Raw genomic sequence first — 26,835 nt, forward strand, 5'->3', positions numbered from 1 at the left:
TATTCTAATCTATGGTGCAGTAAGGCTCAGAGTATTGAAAGTCCTGATTCAGAATAGATGCTGTCACCTTAAAACAGGCCATTTCATATTTCACATTAAACTAGGACTTTAATATACTGAGTGTAACAGACAGTAGTTATTTGTTCCTATTGCCAAGGCTATTTGTCTTTCAATGAGGATTTTGTTCCTAGCTGTGACTACTTCTGGGTTTTATCCCACAGGGAATTCCTATTTCTGTGTTTACAATGTCATTGCATGCTGCCATGGCAAGACTGTGATACTACAAGCTCAGCATTATCATGTTAGTCAAGGACAAAGGAGGTAGAAATTAGTTTAGAGAAAAATAAACTTTGTTTGCAACACAGAAAATGTCTGTGGAATTTTGTTTCTACTTTTACAAGCTATTATTAATATTCCCCAGTACAAAAGAGTAACTTAAAGTGCTTTTCCTGTTGTCTTTATTAATATATATATTACATATATAAAAATCCATCAGAATTTCTTCCATGAACTGGAGAGTTTATTTATGTTGAACAGAGGAAGGCTCTAATGGTTTTGTGTCCAGCTTCAGTCTGAAAAAGTTATTGCAAGCTGAATGCTCAGAATTGCACAATCCCACCTTGAAATGGCACATGGAAAGTCCTGGCTGTTCCTGTACATGTTGTTAGGAAAGAAAGAATCTGAAGCCTGTGCTCAGATTCATGCCTAACAATGAAGTCATCTGGGAAATCTCATGACCTGTTTACTTAAGAGGCTCAGCTGTGCACCCCTAATTCAGTTGCCTCACTCCAGTCAAGGAGTTCTGAATTAATCAAAACACTCCAAATTTTACAAAGCTTCACCTTACTGTTAGAGCAAGATGTTTTTGTCAGCTCTATGAGCTAAGGTGGGTTTTGTTATCAAAAACTTGTCATCGCATCTTGTTTCTTCAGGAGGGCTTCTTGTCATCTTGGTTCAGTCTTCATTGTTCTTGGGGAGGTTTTGATTGATAGGCTGAGTATTTGCAACAGGGAAAAATGAAGAAAAAGAAAAAAGGCAGGACAGATGGAGCTTGAGAACACTGAGTTCAGGCTTGAACTTGCTATATTTTGTGAGAAAGGCTAGATATCCTGCAGAATGCTAATACAGAGCAGACCAGGGCATGCTACAGTTAAAGGAAGAGTGGCATTAGGCAGAGCAGCTGAAAACTAGGGCAACAGTTTTGCATGTCTTATGCAGAGTGTTACAGTGGGAACCTGAAGAAAGTTGTTCTGAGAATGCCGGCACTTGAGATCTTGATCCTGCTGTTCCTTTAATTGTAGCATTGAAGTAGATTCGGGGCTTTTGAGAGAGTGTGTGTGGGGGTGTCTGTCCTTCAACTTGTTGGGAATGCTGAAGAAAATGAACTGTAACCTAATTTGGGTAGACTAATGAGCTTATACAAGTAGTAACAGTGAGCCACCTAGAATTGCCAGTGTTTCTAGCTGGCAGCTGTGGATATTAAGGGGGAAGTAAAGCAAAGGTGGTCTCTGTGTTCCAAAGTTTCTAACAGCCTATTTGACATCTTTGCAAAAGAGTCTGTAGTTGTGGAGCTCTCGGTATTAATTCAGTGCATTTGAGTGGAATATAGGAATTGTGAAGTTATGTCTTATGGTTCTTGGCATCTGCTTTGTGAAGAAGAAAATGCAAACAAGGTATCAATTTTCTTACATTAAGATATTTGAAGATATTTAGGACTCAATGAAAATTAGTGTTTCAGTAAGTTTATGGGCTTAGTCTGACTTTACTATAGTAAGAAATGATGCTTGACTTGAATCTAGTTCCTGTGGTGCAGAACTAAGTCTACTGTCTAATTATGGACTTGGAAAGCTGAAGTCTGCCCACTCAGCTAAACATTTGATGTTTAAAACAGGGAATCTGTATTATTTTTAAGTGGATTCTCTTCAATCAAGGTGTGTTGTGTTTTGTTTTGTGTTACTGGGAACTATCCAGTCAGGAATAGTGATTTTCTGAATGGAGGCATTCAAGCAGTATGATATGTCTTGTATCAGTATTCATGTTTGGAATATTCCTTCCTAGAGGAAGTGCCAAGTTTTATAATTTTTTTTTTTTCCTCTCTGAATACAGGATGGTTCTTGTGAATGTCCAAGCACCCTTCTCTGTGTACCCACATTGCCAGAAGTGTAATCAGTATCAGTAATCATCTTCACTGAATGTTGGTTCGGTAATGGTAACTCTTACAGAAATAGAGGCGACTACGACTTGGATGTGTGGTTGGAAAGCTGTGACTCAGGGAGGGACCTGGGGGTATTGATTGACAGTTGATTAAATGTGAGTCAGCAGTGTGCCCGGGTGGCTGAGAAAGGCAATGGCATCCTGGCTTGGGTTAGAAACACTGCAGCAGGAACAGGGAGGTGATCATCCCCTGTACTCAGCACTGGTGAGGCCACACCTGGGGTACTGTGTTCATTTCTGGGCCCCTCACTGCAAGAGGGACACGGAGGTGCTGGAGCATGTCCAGAGAAGGGCAACAAGACTGATGTGGGGCTGGAAGCACCTGGCCTATGAGGAGCATCTGAGGGAGCTGGAGTTGTTCAGTCTGGACAAGAGGAGGCTGAGAGGGAGACCTCATTGCTCTCTATGACTACCCAAAGGGAGGTTGGAATGAGGAGGGGGCAGCCTCTTCTCTAGATCTGCTGGACACACTTTGCTTGATGTACCCCAGGATCCCACTGGCCCTCTTGGCCACAAGGGCACATTGCTGTCCTATGGATAACTTCTTGTCCACCAGGGTTCCAAGGTTTTTCTCCATTGGGCTGCTTTCCAACAGGATGACCTCTAGTCTGTACTGGTGTCTGGTGTTCAGATTTAATCTAACAGTATGCTCACTTGATGAGTTATCTCTTGTTACTTACACTTCCAGGCAGTAACATAGGTACACTGCAGGAGGCTCTGCAGAGTTGGTAGCACTGGAGAAACAGAAAAGAGTGATTTGATGCCATTGTTTGATGTTGGATGAATCTCTGTGTTAAGTGCTAATAGTTTCTGAATCGAAGCAAAGGAACTATAATGACTTGAAGATGGTGCCTTGGGCTTACCCACAGACATCTCCTGTTGTAAGAAAAGGAACTGACAGATGCTTCTGCCAAAAGAACTCCAACAAAACAACAACAAAACCCCATAATCTTTTCCCAAGTGTAAAAGCCAAAATTGTAAACACTGAATATGTCCAAACTGAAACACAGAGGATAAAGTTTGAAAGTTTGCTGTTGTTTGATTTATTCCTTTTTCCAAACTTGGAGCACAGGATTCCTTCACATGAAGGCTTAATGAACGTTGCAGCACATGTGAAGAAAGAACGTGGGCACAAGAATCTGTGTGCCCCAGGGATTGTATGATAAGAAATTATTTTTCTCTAATGATAAGTTTGCTTTCACTATCATCTTGCCCTGCCCTCCTTTTATAGAATAGAATAGTTTCATAGAATGGTTTGGGTTGGAATGGACCTTAGAGATCACTACACCAGGTTGCTCATCCAACCTGGCCTTGAACACCTCCAGGGAGGGGGCATCGCTGACCTCCCTGGGTAGCCTGTTCCAGTGTCTCACCACCCTCACTGGAAAGAATTTCTTCCTAATTTCCAGTCTAAATCTACTCTTCTTCTGATTTCTATTCAAGCTTCTTGCCCCTCTGTCCAGCTCCGCCCTCACCTTTACTGCACTCAGTAATCTCCACCCACATCTCTCCTACTTGGGTATAACACTCCCAAGCCTCCTCCTTTCCTGATGCCTGTGGGTTTTGCTTGCTGTGAATCTTGACTGTATCTCTGGTAATGGAGCAAGCTGCCAGGCAAGATGTGCTCAGCACCTTCCCTGAGGCCTCCTGTGGTAGGAGATAGTCAGGGAGGACAGACCATATGTCACTCCTGTGTTTATTCACTGGGCGATGAGTTCTTTAATGCTTCTTGTGCTTGTAAGCAGTCAAGTCTTCAAATTCTACCTTTGTACATCCAAAATACTTGCATGGGGATGGTTAGCAGGGGCTTTAGGCAGCTAACAAAATGCATAGATCAGAATTTCACTGTGAAGCATGTCAGAGAAGACTTTGTTTGCATGTGTAAAGTAAAAGAGCTATAGAGATGTAACTGACTGATATCCCAATTCCACAGGCTATAGAGACTGTGAAAAGTAGTAAAGGCCTGGAAGATAGGTCTGTACTCAGGAGAGAAGTAAAGATTCCTCTTTTTTTAGCATTTAAGCTGAGAGACCTATCTTGGTTATCTAAAGCAGCAATGAGTTCAATGGTCAACCCATGAGGTAGCTGAAGAAACAATCTACCCAGATATTTCATGCCAAATATTCTCTCTGGGTTTTTGTTTGTTCATTTGTCTTGCTGATTACTTTGTTGTTGTTTTGTTTTGGGGTTGGTTGGTTTGTTTGGTGGGGATTTTTGTTTGGTTGGTTTTTGTTGGTTTGTTTTTTTTTTTTTATCAGCTATGGGAAGTGTAAAACTTTAAAAGTAAAATAGCCCTTCAGTGTGATGCACTACTAACATTAGCACTGTTGTCGTTTGTGCATGGCTAAAATCTTCCTTTTTAAGCCCTTTTTCTCTACATCAAAAGTTTTAAAATAATTTTCTACAAAATGACTTAAGCTTGCTGGCTTGGTTTTGTTTGTTTTTTCCTCTAAGTTGGAATATCCCTAAAGGACATTCCTGTTACCCTCCTGCTTCTGCCTCTGTGCCTGCACTGGGTTGGGAATGTAGAGCTCGCTTAGCCCAGCAGTGAGCTGCTAGCTCCAGCTAGCAAGTCTGCAGAGCAGAGCCACAGAACCACTTTTTCCTCATCCAGCTGTCTAAAGTGGCAGTAGGTCTGCACATAGCTGCGTGTATTCTCAGCATGTGGCAAAAATCCAGGTATCTGTAAGGTGGCTGAAAATTGTATATGCCATGGGTGAGCAGTGTACACCCCACACACCTCCCTCTCAGCTCCATTATAATCTTCACATTCAGCCTGACAGCTCTTCAAAGCATGATGTGGTTTGAATGTGCTTCTGCAGTGCTGTGTAGGTTGATGGACTGAAGAAATAATGTTGGGGTTTTTTGGTTGAAAAACTGGTATTTTCTGTGGTGACAGTCCTGACAAGAGAGGCTTTTTAACTTTTCTGCTTTCTTTCTCTAATCCAGCCTGCTCTTGTCTTCCTTGGGGAGGTACTAGCTGTATTTCCTAACATGATTTTTGCCTTTAGGATTAGACAGTTTTATGCAGAGAACAGCTTTGATAGTTGTGGTGCAATCTGATCTGGGTTTAAATATATCCTTGTTGATAGCCTCCTTAGCATATGACCACACTGATCTCTCCCAGGAAGGTCTAAGTTCTGAGCACATAGGAGGTCTGCCCTAAATTCTCCTGAAGTTCTGCTTACACACAGACTGGTTCTGTTAATATAAATGTATACTCCTGTTGTATTTTCTTTTTTTCTGTGCCCTTCAGTGTGTCCCATCTGGATGTAGATTAAAATGCAGGGAGACTCGATAAAGAATATGACTCAGTATAATTTTTCTCATTATTTTGACCTTAAAATTGCACCAAGCTAAAGTCAGCTTATTTGGGCCACGCTTCAGGTTTCTTCCTAGTGAGCAGCTATGTAGTTTTTCTTCTCATCAAAGCTAAACATGGGTTAGAAGACAGGTATGGATGTAACTAGGACACTCACAGGATCACAGGGTGTTAGGGGTTGGAAAGGACCTCTGGAGCAGGACTGTAGAATATAGTGCAGGTCACACAGGAATGCAGACAGACAGGGTTTGAAAGTCTCCAGAGAAGGAGATTCCACAACCTCTCTGGGGAGCCTGTTCCAGTGCTCTGTGACCCTTACGGTGAAGTTCTTCCTCATGTTGAGGTGGAACTTCCTGTGCCCTTACACTGTCACAGAGCACAAGAGAGCAGAGGCTGTCCCTTCCTTCCTGACATCCAGCCCTGAGATATTTATGTACATTTATTAAATCTCCTCTCAGTCTTCTCCTCTCCAGACTAACCACCCCCAGGGCTCTCAGCCTCTCCTCATAGGGCAATGCTCCAGTCCCTTAATCATCCTTGTAGCACTCCTTCGGCCTCTCTCAAGTAGATCCCTCGCACGTCCTCAGTTTCTTGGGCATCTTTACTAGAATATTTCTAGGTATTCCTTCTTCCAGAATGTGAGTTCCTGGCAAGAACCACACCCAGACCCTGCTGAGGTTTACTGCTCCAGGGAAATGTTTATATTGTCTAAATCCATCAGCTGTTCAAAGATACTTTGAACTTCAATTATAAAGTTATGTTCTTCATTATTTATTCTTAGCATCAAATTGAAAGACAGGGGATTGCTTACACATTTGATATTGAAGAGTTCTTAGTTACTGCACTTCTGAAGAACAGAAGAAAGTACAGATTAAAACAGTGTGGCTTTTTGAGAGATTACTTAAAATTAAGCTCTATGGTTTTTATATCACCACCTGGAAAATTTTGTTACCCATTACTTATTTGATAGCCTTTTCTCTGCTCTCTTTGCCCCCTCAGCACTCCAATAGATTATCAAATAGGTATTTATTTCCTTATATCTCAATTACTGTAAATATTTTCACTCCTGTGTTGTCTGCTTTTGGCTTAATTCTGCTGATGAATCTGGTAATGGCTGCTTTCCAGAAGAAGATTTTTTCACTAGAGGAGCCACTTTTTGTCCTTATATTTTTAGTCATGCATTCATTCCTTTTTTTACCTTTTTTATGTTATTTGAATGCTTCCTCACAAAAATGCATAGAATTTTTTTCCTGTGTCAGAGTCACCATTTGTGCAGAACCTTACATGTCAGACAAGCAGGGGATATTCAGGGAATATGCTGATGTGTGTGGTTTTTTTTCTCTCTCATACTTTCATGGGGTGAGCTTGATTTCTGCTCTCATTTGAGCAGCCATCAAGCCTGGGAGAGGCAATTTTTAAGGTACTGCTAGAGATACCTTAAAACCTTTAGTACTCTAAAAGGAAAAAAATCCAAACATTTATGTATTCTGGCAAGAAAACCAAGGAAGCTGTTGCAGGCAGGGAACTGGGCTGTAGGATGGGGAAAGAGAAAGAACCCTAAATAGAAAGAGGTGTGTATTTTATAGTCCGTATTGTACTACTGGTTAATTGACAGAGAAGGCTCAGGTGGGCAAGGCTGGGTCCTAGTGGATGGAAGGTTAACCATGAGCCAGCAGGGTGCTCTTGTGGTCAAGAAGGCAATGCCATACCAGGGTGTATTAGAAGCGGTGCAGTTAGTTAGGTTCTTCTCCCCCTCTACTCTGCCCTGGTGAGATCACATCTGGAACACTGTGTCCAGTTCTGGGCCCCTCAGTTCAAGAAGGACCTCAGGGAACTGCCTGAAAGAGTCCAGCACAGAGCCACAAGGATGTCTGGGGGAGTGAAATGTCTCCATTATGGGGAGAGACTGAGGGAGCTGAGGCTCTTTAGCTTGGAGAAGAGGAGACTGGGAGGTGACCTCATTCATCTTTATAAAGATGTAAAGGGTGAGTGCCAAGAGGATAGAGTCAGGCTCTGCTCAGTGATGCCCAAGGGGCAATGGTGGAAGTTGAGGCATGGGAAGTTCCATGGAAATATGAGGAAAATTTTTTTCACTGTGAGGGTGATGGAGCCCTGAAACAGACTGCCCAGGGGGGTTGTGGAGTCTCATTCTCTGGAGATATCCAAAACCTGCCTGGATGCATTCTTGTGTAAGTGTAAGATCTGGTGTAAGTGATCCTGCTCTGGCAGGGGGGGTTGGACTGAATGATCTTTTGAGGTCCCCTGCAGCCTCTAACATTCTGTGATTCTGTGAAAACCTGTCTTAGGAAGTGATTAACAGCTTAGAATTTGTTCATCTGTTTTTTGTACGGCTTCAAAACTGGTGCCACTTCTTTCATTTTCATTTTATGTTCTGTACCATCACCCTGATGATAGGTGGATACATTTCTCTTCCTTTCATCGGTAAATCAACATCCCTTCAACTTCTCCTGTAGAAGGAGCTGATTTGTCAGGTTGTGACAGAAGGTACCCAGTAATTTTGCATTGTTTTTCCTCCCCTTTCTTTATTGGCGGGTGCTTTTTCATATAGTTGCATTTAAATCTCCATGATAGAGAACTTTTAATGCCATGGGATTTCAGAGTAGTGAAGAAATGTGACAGTGTCAAAGGCTGGGTATTTTTTTAAAGATTGAAATGTGATGCCAATCGAAAAAAGCTGTTGGTTTATTATTAAAATATCCTACACTGCTCTCTACTGGAAGAGTGGAACTCTACATTAAATATTCCAAAAGTGCACCTAAAACTATTTCTCAGAAAAGTTTTAAGTTTAATGGTTTTTGTTTGCGTTTTTTTTTTGTTTTTTTTTTTTTTTACCTTGGCAATGCTAACTTTTTTTTGAGCGTCAGACAGAGGTTTTTGTGTCCCTTTGAGGTTCTGAAGAAAAACACCTGTGGATAAATTTTGCATGTAAACAAAACCGACAACAACAACATAACACACACACACAAAAAATCCCAAAACCAAACAAAAAACCCTAAACAAAGAAAAAAAACCAAACAAAAACACAAGCCAAAAGTAGAATGTGGAGGGTCAAAATGTAGGCTGACAGGAGGAAGAATTATTGGAGTGTGTCTTGTTAATAGCAGGGAAATCAAGTGAACTCTTAACCTGAAAAATTCACCTGACCCAACTGATAGCTCTTGGGCAGGTAATAACAGCAATAGACATGTCAGAACTGTAAAGGACTCTCTGTGCCTGAGGCTGCCCTGCATTTGAATTGGCTTTTAATTGAGCCAGCAAAAGAATAATAAAAAAGGCTTACCTTTTCTTTTAACAGTTTCTTCAGCCAAAGTACAACTCTAAAAGCGTTTTTTAACAATTTTGCTGTGGAATTGGACCAAAATGTGTTTTGCTCAGGTTAAATGCATAGGAAAAAATTCCCTCTCAACTATGTTCTGAAGGAAGAGATGGTTTCCACGAAGGGTCTGTTTACTGGTTTGTTGTGTAAGAGCTCTCCTGGCCATTACAGGGCTGAATTATTCTCCCAGTTGCTGTCAATGGTGAAACTGCTGTTGATTCTAATATGATGAAATAGTGTCTGTTAATCTTCTGCAGCTGCACTATCTTGCCAATCTCTGCATGTGGAGTGAGTACATCTGGTTGTCTGCTGATATTAGATTATAAACAGTTTGATCTGAGGTGTTTGTCTTGTATATAGCTGGTCAACAGCTCACTTTTTAAATGGCAAACACCAGTGAGGAAAGAAAAGGCCTTAATGTACTTGAAAGGAACAGTTAAACTGTTTTGACTGATAAAATCTGTTGACCTCATAAATGTTACTTCTGATTATAGACAGCTGCAAGTGAGATCACAATAAGTAAAATATTAGAAAAATAACCTTACATCAGCTTTGTAGGGCATGTGTTTGGCAGAATGGCTAACTACAGTGAAAACTGTCTGGTCATTTATATGGGCAAAACATTGCTTTGGCTTGCCTTATGTTACACAAAAAATTAAATGTCCTCATTAGCACTAAACACTACATTTGTATCTTAAAAGCTAAGTCTGATGGCATGCCTAAATTATTGATCATTTTTGTTCAAATTGGCTTACTATGCATGAAGCACAGCAGGCTCAAGTATAACCCTTTTACTAGTTGCAAACAGTAAATAAATGTAACAATCGTATGTAAATATTTGTCATCTGTATTTGATGTTAATGAACGCTTAATGCATTTATTCACTTGCATTAATTCTGAATGATCTGGAGGAGAACTGCTACATTATATTATGTTGCTGGTGCTGGTCTCTGGTCTCTTCTCCCAGGTAATTAGTGATAGAACAAGAGGGAACAGCCTCAAGCTGTGACTGGGTAGGTTTAGACTGGACGTTCGGAAAATTTGTTTCCCAGCAAGAATGGTCAGGCATTGGAATGTGCTGCCCAGGGAGGTGGTTGAGTCACCAACCCTGGATGTGTTTAAAGGTGTGAATGTGGTGCTTGGGGGTCTGGTTTAGGGGTGACCCTTGTAGACCCTTAGGGTTCTGGGTCAGACTTGGTGATCCTGAGGGTCTTTTCTACCCTGAATGTTTCTGTGATTCTGTTTCTCTCTTCTGAAATGAAGCATAGGAGTTGTATTAGCTCGACTCTCAGGAACAATTGCACTTTTAGGTTGTTGTTCCTCATCAGCTAGGTCTGCAAAAGGGCCATAGCTGCAGGAGGGAATCTGAAGTGATCAGTTGCTGACATTTCCAGTTTCCGTCTAGACTTCTGCATCAGTATTGCATCCTAAAGGGACCTGATCTTGAAAAGGGAAGTTTCATGTTTACCAACTCTGCTTTGAAATTTGTATTGCAGAAAGTCTTCCAGGGTGAATATTTGTACTCTTCATGCCACAGCTGTACCAAATTCCTGATAGAACAAATATTTGTTCACAGGGTGCGTGTGAGATTTGGTGCGAAAAAGCTGCTGAAAAGGCCATAAGGAGGCAGCCATCTCCCCATTTCATGAGGATGGTGAATTAGTTGGTAGTTGGTAGTTATTTACTTTAGAAGTCCCAGAGGTGGCAGTGCATGCATTGTGCTAGGGATTATACACACACAGAGGCCTTGCTCACACTGAGCTTGTCCTCCAAAGCCTTAGCTTTGCAAATACACTTGTGTTTGCTTAGCTTAACTATTACAAGTAATGCCAGAGTAATTGGTACCTGATATTAAACAAAATAAGATAGAATCAAGAAGGTTGAAAGATCTTCTGAGGTTGTTAATGCAGCATCATCGAATGCTGTACCACCAAACTATATCCCGAAGTGCCATGTCTGTGTTTTTTGAGCACCTCCAGGGATGGTGGCTCCACCACCTCCCTGGCCAGCTTATTCCAACACCTGACCACTATTTCTGTAGAGAAATTTTTTCCTACTATCCAATCTAAACCTTCCCTGGCACAGAAAAGATACAGAGTAGATGCTCTGTAAGCAACAAGAAGCCTGCAGTTAATACATTAACTATATGTTAAGCCCATACTGCTTAGTCATTGGTATGTTAAAATCAGAAAATAACTTGTTTTGATTGGAAATTCATATTTTGTGTTCATAGTTTGATTAGTACAAATGTTCACAGTATTTCCTCTTAATTGCTGATTTTTTTTTCTTTATTGCTTTCTTACCAAAAAAAAAGCTTACAAAGGTCAGGCATGGGATGTATAAGCTGGTCTCACTAAAATTTGATCTTACCTGAGTAAATAAAATAGAACTGCAGATAACAGAGGTATAAATCTCAGGTACAAACAGTGCAACCCATGGCACGGTCTAGGCATCTCTGATGGATACAGCTACAAATCTTCTTTGTATTTCTGAATTAGATGCAACTGACTGTGTTTTCATACGCCAGATAGTTTATTAAGCATAAGATTAATCCATCCCAGAACTGCTGAGAGCAGTAAAAATTCCAGCAGTGATGCTTAATGTCAAAACCAGCGCTCACCTGACAGGCAGTTCATTGCAAATGACTGGTGGAAGGTCTGTGGTGGGCTAGGTGATGTTTCATAAATATTGATATCATGCTCAAGATGTTCCCATATATTTTGGGTCTTGGTTGTTTATTTATTTTGTGCCTTGGTGAGCAAACCCAGTCCGTGTGTGTTTCTTCAGGTTTTGCTAGTCGTTTAAACCTCTGCTTTCAGCAGTTTGTCTTTCTGTTTAGATATCTGCTTCTCCCTCCTTTCCACAATCAGAAATGTTAATATCTTCTGTTGGAAGCATTAGTAAGGGCTTAAAAAATGAGTAACATTTAACAGATTCCCCAGCTACCGCAGAAGCTGAATTTGGTGCTTACAGTTTCGAGGGCAGCAATGTGAATTAGCACAAGGGACAAGCCTCTGGGAAAACAGTATTTGTAGAAGTTAATGTTCATGGAAAGACTGGTCTGATGCTGGGATTTATTGGATCTTTCTTGGACTTTGAATCACAGTGAGCTAGCTCAGAGGGATGGGGAGAGAAGATGACTCTATTGTTTTTGAGATACGTTTTGCTGTCTTGGATCTCAGTAACCTGGATTGAAGTAAGCAAGAAATCTAGGGCAGCCTTGTGCCCTTCCAGAGATGTGGTTGCAGGCAAGGCAGCATACCCCAGAGCTCCTAGAAGTGTGCTCAACACAATTCCACAAAAGGTGTGGCCCTAAATCTGTGTGCAGAAGTACCAGGCTGCTTACATTGATAATGGCTCTGGAGCTGCCAATTACAAAACTACAAAAATCCTAGGAAGCATGTGTGGGTGAAGTGTCTTCAGCCATCTTCTGCCTCTCCATGGGCGGCAGTGAGCCGTGTTCTCCGTTCACTGAGCCTTGTCTCCTCTTCCAGCTGTGATACCCTGTGTAGTAGGCAGGAATCCTGTGCTGTATCTAACGCATCCTGGCCTGCTTGGAAACCTTACAGCAATTAGAGCCTTGTCTCCTCTTCCAGCTGTGATATCCTGTGTTGTAGGCAGGGTTTCTGTGCTGTATATAATGTATCCTGGCCTGCTCATAGCCCTTCCAGCAATTATGTTGCTGCCTCTTGTGTTGTGCCAAGCGTGTGGTGTATAAATATGCATGTGTACAGATCCCTGTTGTTGCCAGCATTCCTCTTAGGCTCTCATCTGACCCTTCCCTACTTTCTTTCTTGTCTATTTTAAGCTTCTGGTTACCTTTTTAGTTTTTCATTTATGTACATTTGCTCACGTATATTTGTTCACCTTTCCCCTTCTGTGTCCCATGTAATATCCATGATGTCCAAGAATTGTATTTCTTTCTCTGTATGCATTTTCTGCAGCTGTCACTTTTCCAGGCAAGAAGATGCTCTCCATTTACTGAAGTCATCAGAGATGTTACATGAAAGACATCAAATCAATAGTAGAGGTTTCTGCTTTGTTATTAGCTGGAGAATTGTAGTAGTGGAGACTATGGGCAGCAGATGTGCATGGTGTTTTGATTTACACACTGCTGTATTCAGGGTGGCACTTCATATATCAGAGTCAGTGACAAAGTTCTAATGAGACTTGATTATTGGTAGAGCTGCAAAGTTTCTTTGCAGGAGTACAAGCTAAGCTTACTGACTACATTAAACGTGTGGTTAGAGTTTTAATAAGATTTAAAACTTCAGAGTTGCTGCGTTGAAAGCATTTGTGGCATGGAAAATTCAAGCCCTTTTGAAACTGCTAAAACTTAAAAATTGTACATACTTATGCATCATGTCACAGAAATTTGAGAAGAAAGGGAGTTTCTTATCTTCTTGCTAGCATTATTTTGGCATATAGAGGCACAGGGTGTGGCATAAATCAACTGCATCTCAATGTGAAGATGGAGGAATTCAAAATGATATCATAGCACAGATGCAGGATTACTGTACCTTTGTTGTACCGAACATAAAGGCATTTCAGTGTACAAATACAGGGCTGGTAAGGGCCTTTCCAAGTGTCATGTTTTGGCTATTAATAAGTGTTTGGTAGGATTTTGTTAAAACCTTACCTGGTAAAAATATAATCTCTAGTAGATTTCATTTATTTTTTTAATATGAGCCTTGTTTCACAGAATCACAGAATGTTAGGGGTTGGAAGGGACCTCAAAAGATCATCCAGTCCAACCCCCCTGCCAGAGCAGGGTCACCTATACCAGATCACACAGGAATGCATCCAAGCAGGTTTTGAGTGTCTCCAGAGAAGGAGACTCCACAACGTCTCTGGGCAGTTTGTTTCAGTGCTATGTCACCCTCCTTGTGGAAAAGCTTTTCCTTATGTTCACATGGAACCCTCTATGCTCCAGCTTGTACCCATTGCCCCTATCATTAGACACCACTGAGCAGAGCCTGGCACTGTCCTCCTGACGCTTGCCTTTCAAATCTTTATGAACATGAATGAGGTCACCTCTGACTCTCCTCTTCCAAGCTAAAGAGCCCCAGCTCCCTCAGCCTTTGCTCATAAGGGAGATGTTCCACTGCCTTCTTCATCTTTGTGGCTCTGCACTGGACTCTTTCAAGCAGTTCCCTGAAGCCCTTCTTGAATTGAGGGGCCCAGAACTGGACACAATATTCCAGATGTGGTCTTTAAATCAAGTGAATTACTGTGCCAAGCAGCTCTGGGAGCAAAATCAGGCCTTTTTAATTTGTCTTGCATCATTGCATGAAAAAATTTTACTAACACAGTCCAAGCCATTGGCTCATTTGATCCATGGGAAGTATCTTAGATCACTGATTTGGGGACACATTATCTCTCTTGGAAAATAATGAACATTTTACCAAAATGACAATTTCTCAGTGGAAGAAGATGCTTAACCTCTAATTTACAGACTTGTATAGAATCCAGGTAATTTTTTTTTTTTTTAAGCTAACTTATATTTGTCTAATCAGAATTCTTGTAGTTATCTTCATTAGTAAGTAGGTGTATGGAGATTTGTAATTTATCAAGTCTTGAAACAATTGTATTTCCAAAAGATTATACACAAATCAGTGAAAAATAAGATGATTTGATTTAATTAGGGCCTCTCAGTGCATAACATTATTCTCACCAATTGCTGTCTTCTCAGTTTCTTGGCAGTACAGAAGTGGAGCAGCCAAAAGGCACAGAAGTTGTAAGAGATGCTGTTAGAAAGTTAAAGGTAAGAAAGAATTTTTTAATGACATACCAATTGAATGTATTCTTAACCTGTTGTCCCAGGTAAGATGCTTTTTGTTTCCAGGTGAATTCATTGCTTCTAGAATCAGTTGCTTTTCCTAGACTCCTGACTGCTTTGTTATCAGATGTTCTGCTTTACAAATATGTACAGAATCACTGAATCATAGAATACACTGGGTTGGAATGGACCTTTAAAAGTCAGCTAGTCCAACCCATGCACTAAGCAGGGATATCTCCAACTAAATCAGGTTGCTCAGAGCCCCACCAAGCCTCACTTGAATATCTCCAGGGATGGGGCTTCGACTATCTCCCTACACAACATGGGCCAGTGTTCCACCACCCTTATAGTAAAGAACTTCCTCCAAATGTCCAACCTACATCTGCTCTTCTCTATTTTAAAACCATTGCCCCTTGTCCTAGTGCTACATGTACTTGTAAACAGTCCCTCCCCAGCTTTCTTGTAGGTCCCCTTCAAGTCTTGGAAGGCCTGTAAGCTCTTCCCAGAGTCTTCTCCACAGTGAAAAACCCCAGCTCCTCTTCCTGTCTTTGTAGGAGTGGTGCTCCAGCTTAGTAGTCCAGCTCTTGACCCTCTCCATCAAGTCCATGTCCTTGAATTGAGGGCCCTAGAGCTAGACAAAATATTCTAGGTGAGATCTCACCAGAGCAGAGTGGCAGAATCACTTCTGTCTATCTGCTTAGTTCTTTCCTAGATGGTACAATTATTTATAGTATAAAGTTTATGTACCTTAATGTATAGTGCTTGTTCTTTGGAACACACTTAGGTAATAACAATTTGTTTGAGCTGCCATCCTCACCTTATGGCTATTGACTGTCTCTAATTATGGCACTCTAAACGTGTTGGCAGAGAATTAAAGGAGCTCTTCCTTGACTGAAAAAGCTAGTGACTTCAGTGATGCTTCTCCTCCACTTCTTTGGGCTGTGAGTTGTTTCCCATAAGCTCCAGTTAGGTGAGGTGCCTCTTGATACAAAACAGAGTCCACCCAGTTAAGGTAAGCTGGTGGTGCTAGGGAGCAGGACTAAGAATGCCAAACCACCCCCTAAGTGGTCTGTGATTGCTCTGTGGGTACTGGCTGTCCCTGACTGCTCTTCACCTAAACCTGATGTGTCTGATCCATCTAAACCGACTGTCAGACTGGAGATGAAGGTTTGTGGCACTGGCACAAAGGTGATTCCTCCTCCAGCTTGGTAACTGGTAATGTATCTGGAGGTCATGGTACATTGGGGAGGTCATGAGGATGGGTCTGGCTGCTTTTCAGTAACGCCGAGTGACAGGACAAGGAGTGACTGGCACAGATTAGAACCAGGAGGTTTAACTTGAACTGAAGGAGAGACTTTACTTTGAGGATGACAGAGCTCTGGAACAGGCTGCCCAGAGAGTAGCTTTTTCCGGAGACTTTCAATACCCTCCTGGACAAATTCCTGTGCAACTGCTCTGAGTGAACCTGCATTAGCAGGGAGGTTAGACCAGATGATCTCCAGAGATTCCTTCCAACCTCTACCATTCTGTGTTTCTATGGCAGAGCTGTAATGAGAGAACAGGGTTTACAAACCAAGCCTGTTTATGGTGAGGAGCATTCATGCCTTGTCCTCCAGGTCTTCATGTTTCATTGGAAAATGTCTGTGCACCCAAATTCTGTGCTTAGTTCACGTACATGGCTGAGCAAATCAGACACAATTTTTTCATGGTGCTTGGGTACTGAGGGACTCAGTAGACAGAAAGTATCTGAGTGAAATGACTTATTGAGGGTTGTTAACACATAGCATGGTTTTGACATGACTGAGTGACAGCTTAAAGCTCTTTAGATGCTTTGAGTTGTGGTAGGGAATGCTGATTTTATTTGTCAGCTAACTGACATTGATGTGGAATTGCAATGTTTCATGCTTAGATGTTTAGAGCTATTGGAGCAGTAGTTTCTTTAGATGTCAAAATTATTCTGCCTACTATTGCACTTTGCATAACTTTTTGTGGGGTTTTCATTATTCATTTAAACACAAACTCCTCAGACATTGACAGAAAAAAATTGGGAATCAATATTGAGAAATTAGATTCTCTGTTTCTACTATAATTTAAAAAAAAGGAATAAGGCATGGAACACTTCACTTAGCTCAGATTTTAAGGCTGAGGTTTCCCTTGAAAAAAGCCTTCTCTACAAGACTGATTAGTAATTGTGTGAAGATATTGAAGCAGGATTTATTGCCAGTGGTTTTGCTCTACCAAAATGGTACAGCTGCCTGTAAAGATTTGCTTAGTCATTTATTAGTGTTGTATGCCAAAAAAAGATTTACACTACTGCAGCTGGTCAGAGATTTTATTGCCCAGTTGGTTTTGAGTGGTTTAGGCTAATACAAGTATGACTTTTTTTAACCATTGCAGCATGCTGCCAGTGGAAATGAAATGTAGGAGTCTCTTCTGTGCCTCCCTACAGTATAAGGCTAATACTGGATTGAAGCTGGTGTGTTGGACTCTTTGTGTTTATGAAACTCCGTTACCCTGAGGAAAGTTAATTCTGTGCAGAAATCTGTCCAGATAAGGTCCTGCAATGGAGAAGCTTTGATTGTATTTTAATGATGTTTTATCATACTCCTCTTAAGTAAGGCAGCTGCTGAGTATCTGTCTCATGGATAGAATTCTAGGCTAGCCTGGGCTCTCACTGATCACTGGGGGCTTTGGGTGGGTTGGATGGTGTGACTTGGTACCTTGAAACAGTCTTCTCTGAAAGCAGATCTAAAAAGGATTTCAAGCTACTTGTTCTCTGAAGCATAGGAAGAGCCAGAATTATTTTCCCTTGTTGGGAAAAAAACATTTGTCAACCTAGCACTAAAATTTAGAGGGGTTTTGTGTATAGTTGTAATGCCATTGGAGCATGTAGGTATCTGTTCTAGCTTTCTACACATGTTCTGTAAATAAACCACCTTGCAGAGATGTTGCTGCCAGAATTCCACTGTTCTCTTCACGCTCAGAAGTTTGGAATTTAGCTGTTAGGTATTATGCAGGCTCTTACATAATCACAATTATATTAGCAAGCTCCCAAAAGTAATTCAGGACAGCTTTTGGAAAGACTTGAAAACTCTTGGAGCAGAATTCAGAGAGCAATAAGGAGGTTTTGCATTTGAAACAGTCCTGATTTCAACGTTGATTTATGTTGTGCATCTGAATTCTTTGAAGAGAAGCCTAGAGGTCCTGGATTTCATTATTATCCACACATCCCTAGCTTGGTTTTAGAAAATGCTAATTCAAGAGTTTTAACCAGTGAAGACAGCTTGGAAACTGAAGTCCTGTATTGAAAGGAAACACATGTAGTGGGTTGTTGGGTTTGGGTGGGGGTTTTTTGAGTAGGAGAGGTTTTAAAAGATGTATAGCTTGTGATACTGTATTGATTTGGGGGTTATTTAATTATTGTTTGGGTTTGATCACAATGTTGTTAATTGTAATTTTGTAATGGAAATTAATATCTATCAGAAAGACAGCTGACTCTGAATATTAGGAGCTATTTTTGCAACTGGCACACATGGCATTAATAATCTCTTCAAGTGATGTGCTCACAGGGACATATAGATGCTGAAATGCTGGTGCTGTAATCTGTTTTTTATGAAGCCATCATGTCATCAAACTGTGTCAGAAAGGGTATTTGGCATACAGCTCTTCTTGAAATCAAAAGCTCTTTACTGATACAGCACAAAGAACAAACCAGGTTTGTGCGGAACTGTAGCTCACAGTTCCATGAACTGACTTATCCCAGCAGGTGGAGCTGATGTTCTGCAGGAAAATAGGATCGCCTGCAGGAGGTTTTTCTTGATGCTTAGTTGTACTTCTTTCATCCCAAATATTACTGCTAAATTTTCTAAGCACTTGACAGTTTTGATGGCTTAGTTGCAATCTGAATATACAGGTTTTTATCAAGGATCTATATTTTATTTTTCTAGAGGGTTGTGTAACACTTTTGTCTAGTTGGGATTTCCCTTCGTGTTTTCAAGGCTCTTGAAGCTGTACTGCAATGGAAGAAAGTTGAAAGAGAAGATAAGCAGATACAGAATCATAGAATAGAATCACAGAATCATTTTGGTTGCAAGAGACCTTTAAAATCATCAAATCTCACCACAAACCCAAGAGTTGCTTGTCACCATTACAGCACGTCCCTCAGCACCACATCTACACATCTTTGAAATCCTTCCAGGGATGGTGACTCCACCACTTCCCTGAGCAGCCCATTCTTGGGCTTGACAACTCTTTCTGTCCAGAAATTTTTCATAATGTCCAACCTAAACCTCCCCTGCTGGAATTTCCTCATGTCTTGTTACTTGGGAGAACAAATTCATCCCCACCTTGCTACAACCTCCAAAGTTGGACACTAATGTTTTAAAATGTGGATTTTTATTTTCATGATTAGGTGAATCATTCACATAATTTGTTAAAACTTACTTCTTCCTTCCCTTTTTCTAGCCAAACTCATGTTTAAAGAAAATAGTACCAAGATTTTGTATCAGGACATGTCTACATTGTGTGAATTCATACATGTCAAGTCACACTTTGTTTTATGAAGTGAATTGATAACTTTACTTGAAGGACAGAAATTCTAAATCAGACTGTGGAGGTGAGTTTGGTGCTTCTCAAAAACTGCTCAAAGGGTAGCCAGAGGTGAGAACAGGATGGAAAGTGCAGCACAGCCGGACCAGTAGTAAAAAAAAGTCATGAAGGGATGTTAAGGAGAAACCAGAAGTAAACACCTGAGCTTTGAGTTGTTCCTTTTACAGTCTTCAAAGAGAAGTTTTTGTGAGGACCTGACTCTTTTCTTACCCAGCTTTCAATTCCATCTCCTTTTCTCCTCCTCTATTCTTCTATTATTGAAAATGATCAGAGATAAATAGAATTAATCACTGGGAAGCCACTTGAAATATTCTTCAGCAGCTGCTTGAAGTGTGAGGATACACAAAGTGAAGAGTGTGCTTTCACAAATCTCAACCCATGCTGTGATGCCCTTGACAGACCATCAGTGACTCTTTTTTGTGGAGTCCTCTTTTATGTTAAAACTGGATTTAATTTCTTGTTGAAAGGACAGAGGAGGGTGGAGTACAGAAAATCTTTTAATATTGGGATAAAGAGGTTTCCAGTCCAGCCTTAGAGCCATGACTGTTCTCTTTGAAGTCCTGGGGAAAGCAGAATGTGTGGTTCTTGATCAGCCAAGGACAGCCTGAAGACTAAATCAGATCAGATGAGAAGAGTTGAAGAAGCAAATACACCTTCTGTCTTTCTCACCAAAAAAACTCCAAACCAAAAGAAACCCAAAAGCAAAATAATCCCAAATAAACAAAAAACCCATGACCAAAATCACAACAAATCTCCCAAACCCCAACACACCACTAAACAAAAAAAACCAACACACTGCATCAAAAAAAAAAAAAAAACCAAACAAAAAAACCCAACAAAACCAAACTAAATACCAACAAACCAAAACAAAGCCTTCAGGAAGTGAGAGACTGAAAAAAGACTGTGCTGGGTTGTTTGCTACACTGTGGTCAAGAGCTCCACAGCCATCCTCTTAGTCCAGTGTGTGTTTGGAAAACTGAATGCAGTGTTTTCCATGAAAATGTATTTCTGAGACAGCTTTTTCCTACCCAGCTAATTTTTGGGATATTCAAGTCTGTATATCTGTGGCTTTTTTAGCCTTTTCCTCTCTTTGGCAGCTGGTTGACAGTAGGCTGAACATGAGCCAGCAGTGTGCCCAGGTGGCCAAGAAGGCCAATGGCATCCTGCGTCAGGAATAGTTTGGCCACCAGGAGCAGGGAAGCCATTCTCCCTGAACTCAGCACTGGTTAGGCCACACCTTGAGTACTGTGTCCAGTCCTGGGCCCCTCAATTTAAGAAGGACATTGAGACACCTGAACGTGTCCAGAGAAATGCAGTGAGGCTGGGGAGAGGTCTGGAGCACAGCCCTGTGAGGAGAGGCTGAGGGAGCTGGGGGTGTTTAGCCTGGAGAAGAGGAGGCTCAGGGGAGACCTTCTTGCTCTCTACAACTACCTGAAGGGAGGTTGTACCCAGTGGGGGTTGGTCTCTTCTCCCAGGCAACCAGTGGCAGAACAAGAGGACACAATCTCAAGCTGCGCCAGGAGAAGTTTAGGCTCTAGGTGAGGAGAAAGTTCTTCACAGAAAGGTAGAAGGAATGAGTAGAAAAAATAGGAGGGTATGTTGGCCATACTATTGAAGGACATGGACCCGATGGAGGGGGTCTGGAGGAGGGCCGTAAAAATTATCAGATGCCTGGAGCACCTCTGTTACAAAGACAGGCTGAGAGGGTTGGGGTTGTTCAGCCTGAAGAAGAGAAGGCTCTGGGGAGACCTTACAGAGGGCTTCCAGTACCTGAAGGGGGCCTGCAGGAAAGCTGGGGAGGGACTGTTTACAAAGGCCTGGAGTGATAGGATACGGGGCAGTGGGTTCAAATTAGAGAAGAGGAAATGTAGATTGGACATGAGGAAGAAGTTCTTTACAACAAGGGTGGTGGAACTCTGGCCCAGGTTGTGCAAGGAGGTAGTGGATGTGGCCCCACCTCTGAAGACATTCAAGGTCAGGTTGAATGGGACTCTGAGCAACATCATCTAGTTGGGGAGTTGGACTAGATGACCTTTAAAGGGACCTTTGGGTCCCTTCCACCCAAACCGTTCTATGATAGCTAAATGTTAGGATCTACTGTTTAAACTCTTCTGAAGTCTGGGAGGTGGCTGAGCCTGGTGTTCTAGAGAAGGTCAGACAGGAAAGAAATTGCTGATCACTATCTGCACATTATCTGTTAATACACAGAGCAAGGGGTGGGCAAGAGAAGCATGAACAAAGTAACTGCACCTTTGATTGAAAAGCTCATTGTCTCAGCTAAAAAGCTTGTTTCTCTCTGGGTGTCCGTGTTGAAGATACTCTTTTGTGTTTTTCTTTCACCATTAGCTTGGTTTTGATCTGATGGTTTCCAGTCCTCTCCTAACTTTTGCAAATATCCTGTGATCTTTCTTCATTTTGCCAACATCCTTCTGCATCTGAAAACCTCAGAACATAAAATTTGAGTACTTTGTCACAAGCAGCTGATGTAGATCTAGCACATTATGACTTCTTAAGGATCTTCTTGGAACTTCCAAGGATTGCATTTGTTTCCCCAATTTTAGTTTCATGAGAAGGTCCATAGTTAGAAGAAAGCTTCCCAGGACATCAGTGCTTTCTTAATGCCATCTTCACAGGGTATTCTCCCAAGAAACAAAGTTTCTTCCCATTTGTAGGATTTGATATTGCAACAGAGGTGGTTCCCATATGTTGATATTGCAGCAGAGGTGCTTTGTTTGCATACAGGCAATCTGTGATGGTCTAGTTGTTGAGGTGTTCTCCATGTTATTTGCCCCTCCATCAGCCTGAGTGGTCTGCAAGCTTCCTCTGAAATTGTTAGATTTCAGATCATCAGTTACTTTTCTCCCCATTTTTTTTTTTTTTTGCCTGAGGAGTCTATCAGTAATTCTTCTCCTCCTGGTCATTGTTCAGTAATGTCATGCTTAAGAAATAAATCCTGCTGGAATACATTAGAAACATATCTTCCCAATGACAATTTCCTGTTTATAGCTGCATCTGGAGACTAATGTAACTAACTTAACTAATGCTTTGGTTGCATTGCTTCATTTCCTGAATATAATGGCATGCAAATCTCAGTCAAATGCTTTGTCTGTTTTGACAAGCTGCATTTTTTGTTATTGTTGTAAAATCCATATTGATCATTATTAATTTCATCACGCTTGAATTCTTTAGTTCTTGAACTTGATTTATGCCTGTTGAGAGTGGAGACGTGGAAGGGTCATTTGGTTCAGTCTGTATTGGCACAAAATTATCTTCTGAAACTTCCTCAGTGTTGTGAGACTTCTTGACTACTTGGAGCAAGCTTTGGCCAGCTGTTCTAAAAGTTGTGCAAGTTATTCAAGTCTACTTACTTTAAAAAGTTTCCATGCTACAGCTGTTGCTTAGGACCCTGAGATTGGTTACAGTGGGGAAACCAAGCAGTTCATCATCATACTCAACATATACACTATGGCTTTAACTCAGTCAAATCAAATGTTAATTATGCCTTTTCTTCCTAGAATCTTAGGTTGGAAGGGACCTCCAAAGGTCATCTAGCCTGACCTCCTTTGCAGTCAGCAGGGGCAGCCTCAACTAGATCAGGCTACCCAGAGCCCTGTAAAGCCTCACCTTGAATATCCCCAGGGATGGGGCCTCAGCTACCTCCCTTGGCAACCTGTTGCAGTGTTCCACTACCTTCATGTTAAAGAACTTGTTCCTAACATCCAATCCAAATCTTCTCAAGTTTGAAACTATTGCCCTTTGTCCTATGACTACAGGCCTCTGTAAGCAGTCTCTTTCCATGCTTCTTGTAGGACTCCTCAGGTACTGGAAGGTCATTATTAGGTCTCCCCAAAGCATCTTGTTTATAAAGGACCATCTCCAAAAAGCCAGGGTTCACTTAAGCTCAAGGCTGGTCCAAATCATGGTGTGTCCTAGGATTACCTATTGCACAGGTGTGTTTCTGTGCACTGTAAAGTACATTGGGGATTGGGATGACCAAACTGTCCAGGGGAGCTGTGGGGTTTGTGGTTGTTCCATTTAATACATAGCAAAGCAAGACGAGTGCAGAGCCCTGTTGTAGTCTGAAAATGGACCACAAATGTGGCTTTATCTGATAAAAGAACATCTTCAAGTTATAAATCAGAAAAGAAAGCTGGCAGAGTGTGGGGTGATGAGTAAATGTATCTGAAAAAGACAATGTAAGTTTTATACTCATCTTGGGAATAAAAATCTGTGCTAATAAAACCTGGATTGCCCTTGTCATTTTCTGTTTTCTGAAGCAGAGACTTAGGAGATTAAATTGGTAGTGTAAGGTGCAAATTAGACTTTTTGGGGAAGTTTTAAGTAGTGATTTTCATTAAAGAAAAAAAGATTTCTTTTCCTATAGCGAATGTGAATTAGCCTAGAAAATAAAAACAAACCATTGGTTGCTGCCCTATCCTTTTCCTGTTTTGTGAAGCAGAGACTGAAGAATCAAGAGATTAAATTGGTAGTGTAAAATGCAAATCGGATTTGGGGGGGAGAGTTTAATTAGTGATTTGCATTAAAGAAAAGAAAAATTTCTTTTCCTATAGAAAATTTGAATTATTCTAGGAAGTAAAAAAAATCATTGATTTCTGTCCTATCCTTTTCCTGTTTTATGAAGTGGAGACTTAAGAATCAAGAGATTAAATTGGTAGTGTAAAATGTAAGTCAGATTTTTGGAGGGAGTTTAATTAGTGATTTGCATTAAAGAAAAAATATTTTTTCCTATAGCAAATTTGAATTGTCCTAGAAAACAAAAAAAAAATGCATTGCTGCCCTATCCTTTTCCTGTTTTGTGAAGCAGAGACTTAAAAGTCAAGAGATTAAATTGGTAGTGTAAAATGTAAATCAGATTTGGGGGGGAGAGTTTAATTAGTGAATTACATTAAAGAAAAAAAAATATTTCTTTTCCTATAGCAAATTTGAATTATTCTAGGAAGTAAAAAAAAAAAATCATTGATTGCTGCCCTATCCTTTTCCTGTTTTATGAAGCAGAGATTTAAGAATCAAGAGATTAAATTGGTAGTGTAAAATGCAAATCAGATTTGGGGAGGAGAGTTTGATTAGTGATTTTCATTCAAGAAAAAATATTTTTTTCCTATAGCAAATTTGAATTATCCTAGAAAATAAAAAAAAACATTGATTGCTGCCCTATCCTTTTCCTGTTTTGTGAAGCAGAGACTTAAAAATCAAGAGATTAAATTGGTAGTGTAAAATGTAAATCAGATTTCAGGGGGGGTGAGGGGAGTTTAATTAGTGATTTGCATTAAGGAAAAAAGTATTCTTTTCCTATAGCACATTTGAATTATCCTAGAAAGTGAAAAATTGTTGTTGGCTCAAATTCCTGTAGTCCAGTGATTAGGTTTTTAAATTTTATCTTTTACAAAATGTTTTTTGATGATGATGATGCTGATGATGATGCTGATGATGATGATTATTATTGTATTATTTAAAACTATGCAGATGAAATTACCCATCTTAATTAAAGGGATGGGAATAGAATTAAACTTTATTCAAGTATACTCTAAACATGCTCTTAAAAATGAGCTTGCAAATCAATAGGATAGGAAAAGGAAGTGCATATTGGAAGAGCTACATACATCACACTGAAGAAAGGCAGGAGTAGAAGCTATGTGAGATTTGCATGACTTTCAACTAGTTGGATTGCACTAGCAAGTCATCCTATAGAAAGCTTAATAAATATTTGGCCAGTGACTGTATCATTCCTAGCTGTTGAAGTGTAAAATAGGTATTTCATTTAAAAGTTGGGTTTGGGGGTGGCATAGAGCTAAGGTTTAGGTTGGGGTTTTAGTTTGGTTTGGTTGGTTGGTTGTTTTTTTTTTAACCTAACTTGTGAAACGTGATACTTGTTAGCTGATGTGATGCTTCAGTCAGTAATGAACTGTGGATAGGTTTGTATGGAGATAGGGGTTGGAAAGCAAATCTGTGGAGAAAGACTTAGCAGTGCTGGTGGACAGCAAGTTCACCATGAGCCAGCGATATGCGCTCATGGCCAAGAAGGCCACTGGTTATTTTGGGGTGCATTAAGCAGAGTGTGACTAATAGGTGTGGGGAGGTTCTTCCTGCCCACTACTCTTCTCTCTTCTCTGTGAGGCCACACGTGGAGTACTGTGTCCATTGCTGGCCCCTCTAGTTCAAGACAGAGAGGGAACTACTGGGGAGAGTCCAGTGGAGGGCCACAAGATGATTAGGGAACCAGAGCATCTCTCTTTATGAAGAGAGGCTGAGAGGCTTGGGTCTCTTTAGCCTGGGGAAGAAGAGACTGATCTTGTCAATGCTGATCTTGTCAATGTTGATCCATATCTAAAGGGAGGAGGTCATGAGCATGGGGCTGGAGTCTGCAGTGGTGGCCAGTGATACAGGACATGGGGCAATGGGAAAAGAATAGAACACAAGAGGTTTCTCTTGAACTTAAGGAGAAAATTCTTCACTTTGATAGTGACAGGCTGCTCAGAAAGGTTGTGGAGTCTCCTTCTCTGGAAATTTTCAAAACCTTCCTGGATGCATTCCTCTGCAGCCTGATCTAGGTGTATTGGGTAATCTCTGGAGGTCCCTTAAACATCACCACCACCCCTACCACCCCCTCTCCCCCCTGTCATTACTCTGTATATGAAGTATGTATTTGCCAAAATAAGCATGCTTTCTAAATGAGGAAGGGAAGTGGGAGGAAGGGAAAATAGGGCAAATTGTGTGCTTTTGGGGTGGTTCTTAAAACTGCTTAATAGTTGGCCATGAACAGAGCTGCCTGCAAGCAGAATGAACTAAAATAAATGAAGACGATCATATTGTGTAAAGCTGTTGTGTTCATGGGAAGATTTCCTAAATACTAGTTGGCATAGGAATAGGAACAAAGCAAAAACCCAAACCCTCAACTATCATTTCAGTAAGAGAGCCACAAGGATGATTAGGAGACTGGAGCATCTCCCTTATGAAGAGAGACTGAGAGCTGTTTAGTCTGGAGAAGAGAAGACTGAGAGGGGATCTGATCCATGTCTATCAATATCTGAAGGGTGGGTGTCAAGTGGAGGGCGCCAAGCTCTTTTTGGTAGTGCACAGTAATAAGGAACAATGGATACAAACTTGAACATAGAAGGTTTCATCTCAACATGAGGAGAAACTTCTTTACAGTGAGGGTGACAGCACTGTAACAGAGTGCCCAGAGAAGTTGTGGAGTCTCCTTCTCTGGAGACTTTTAAAACCTGCCTGGATGCATTTCCTGTGCAACCCTAGGTGATCCTGCTTTGGCAGGGGGGTTGGACTTGATGATCTCTGGAAGTCCCCTCCAACCTCTAACATTCTATGATTTTAAAATCAGTGGTTTGGGTGTTTGTAGGGGAGATTTCAGTTAGCTACAGCCAACTACTTCACAGTCACAACATACTTCAGGCTTCTCTCTTCAGGTCTAACCCTTCTTAGGATAGGTTTGCATCCTTGTTGACATCCTAGACTCTTCAGGCCAGTAAAAGTCAGTGTCCTCACTGACATTTTATATAGTTTATTTGTACTGATGGTGAGTTATGTGCTCAAATATAC

General features: G+C 41.0%; 1 protein-coding gene across 2 annotated transcripts in view; it reads left to right on the top strand.

The window, feature by feature from the left end:
* The window catches only part of GULP1 (GULP PTB domain containing engulfment adaptor 1), a 134,107-nt gene that overhangs the window by 66,036 nt on the left and 41,236 nt on the right, over positions 1–26,835 (top strand). For both annotated transcript variants that reach the window (XM_054380943.1, XM_054380942.1), the window contains exon 4: positions 14,566–14,637. In XM_054380943.1, the coding sequence (XP_054236918.1) occupies positions 14,566–14,637 (72 nt within the window). The remainder of the gene's footprint in view (positions 1–14,565; positions 14,638–26,835) is intronic.

The sequence above is a fragment of the Indicator indicator genome, chromosome 5 (assembly GCF_027791375.1).
Source record: "Indicator indicator isolate 239-I01 chromosome 5, UM_Iind_1.1, whole genome shotgun sequence".
NCBI lineage: Eukaryota > Metazoa > Chordata > Aves > Piciformes > Indicatoridae > Indicator > Indicator indicator.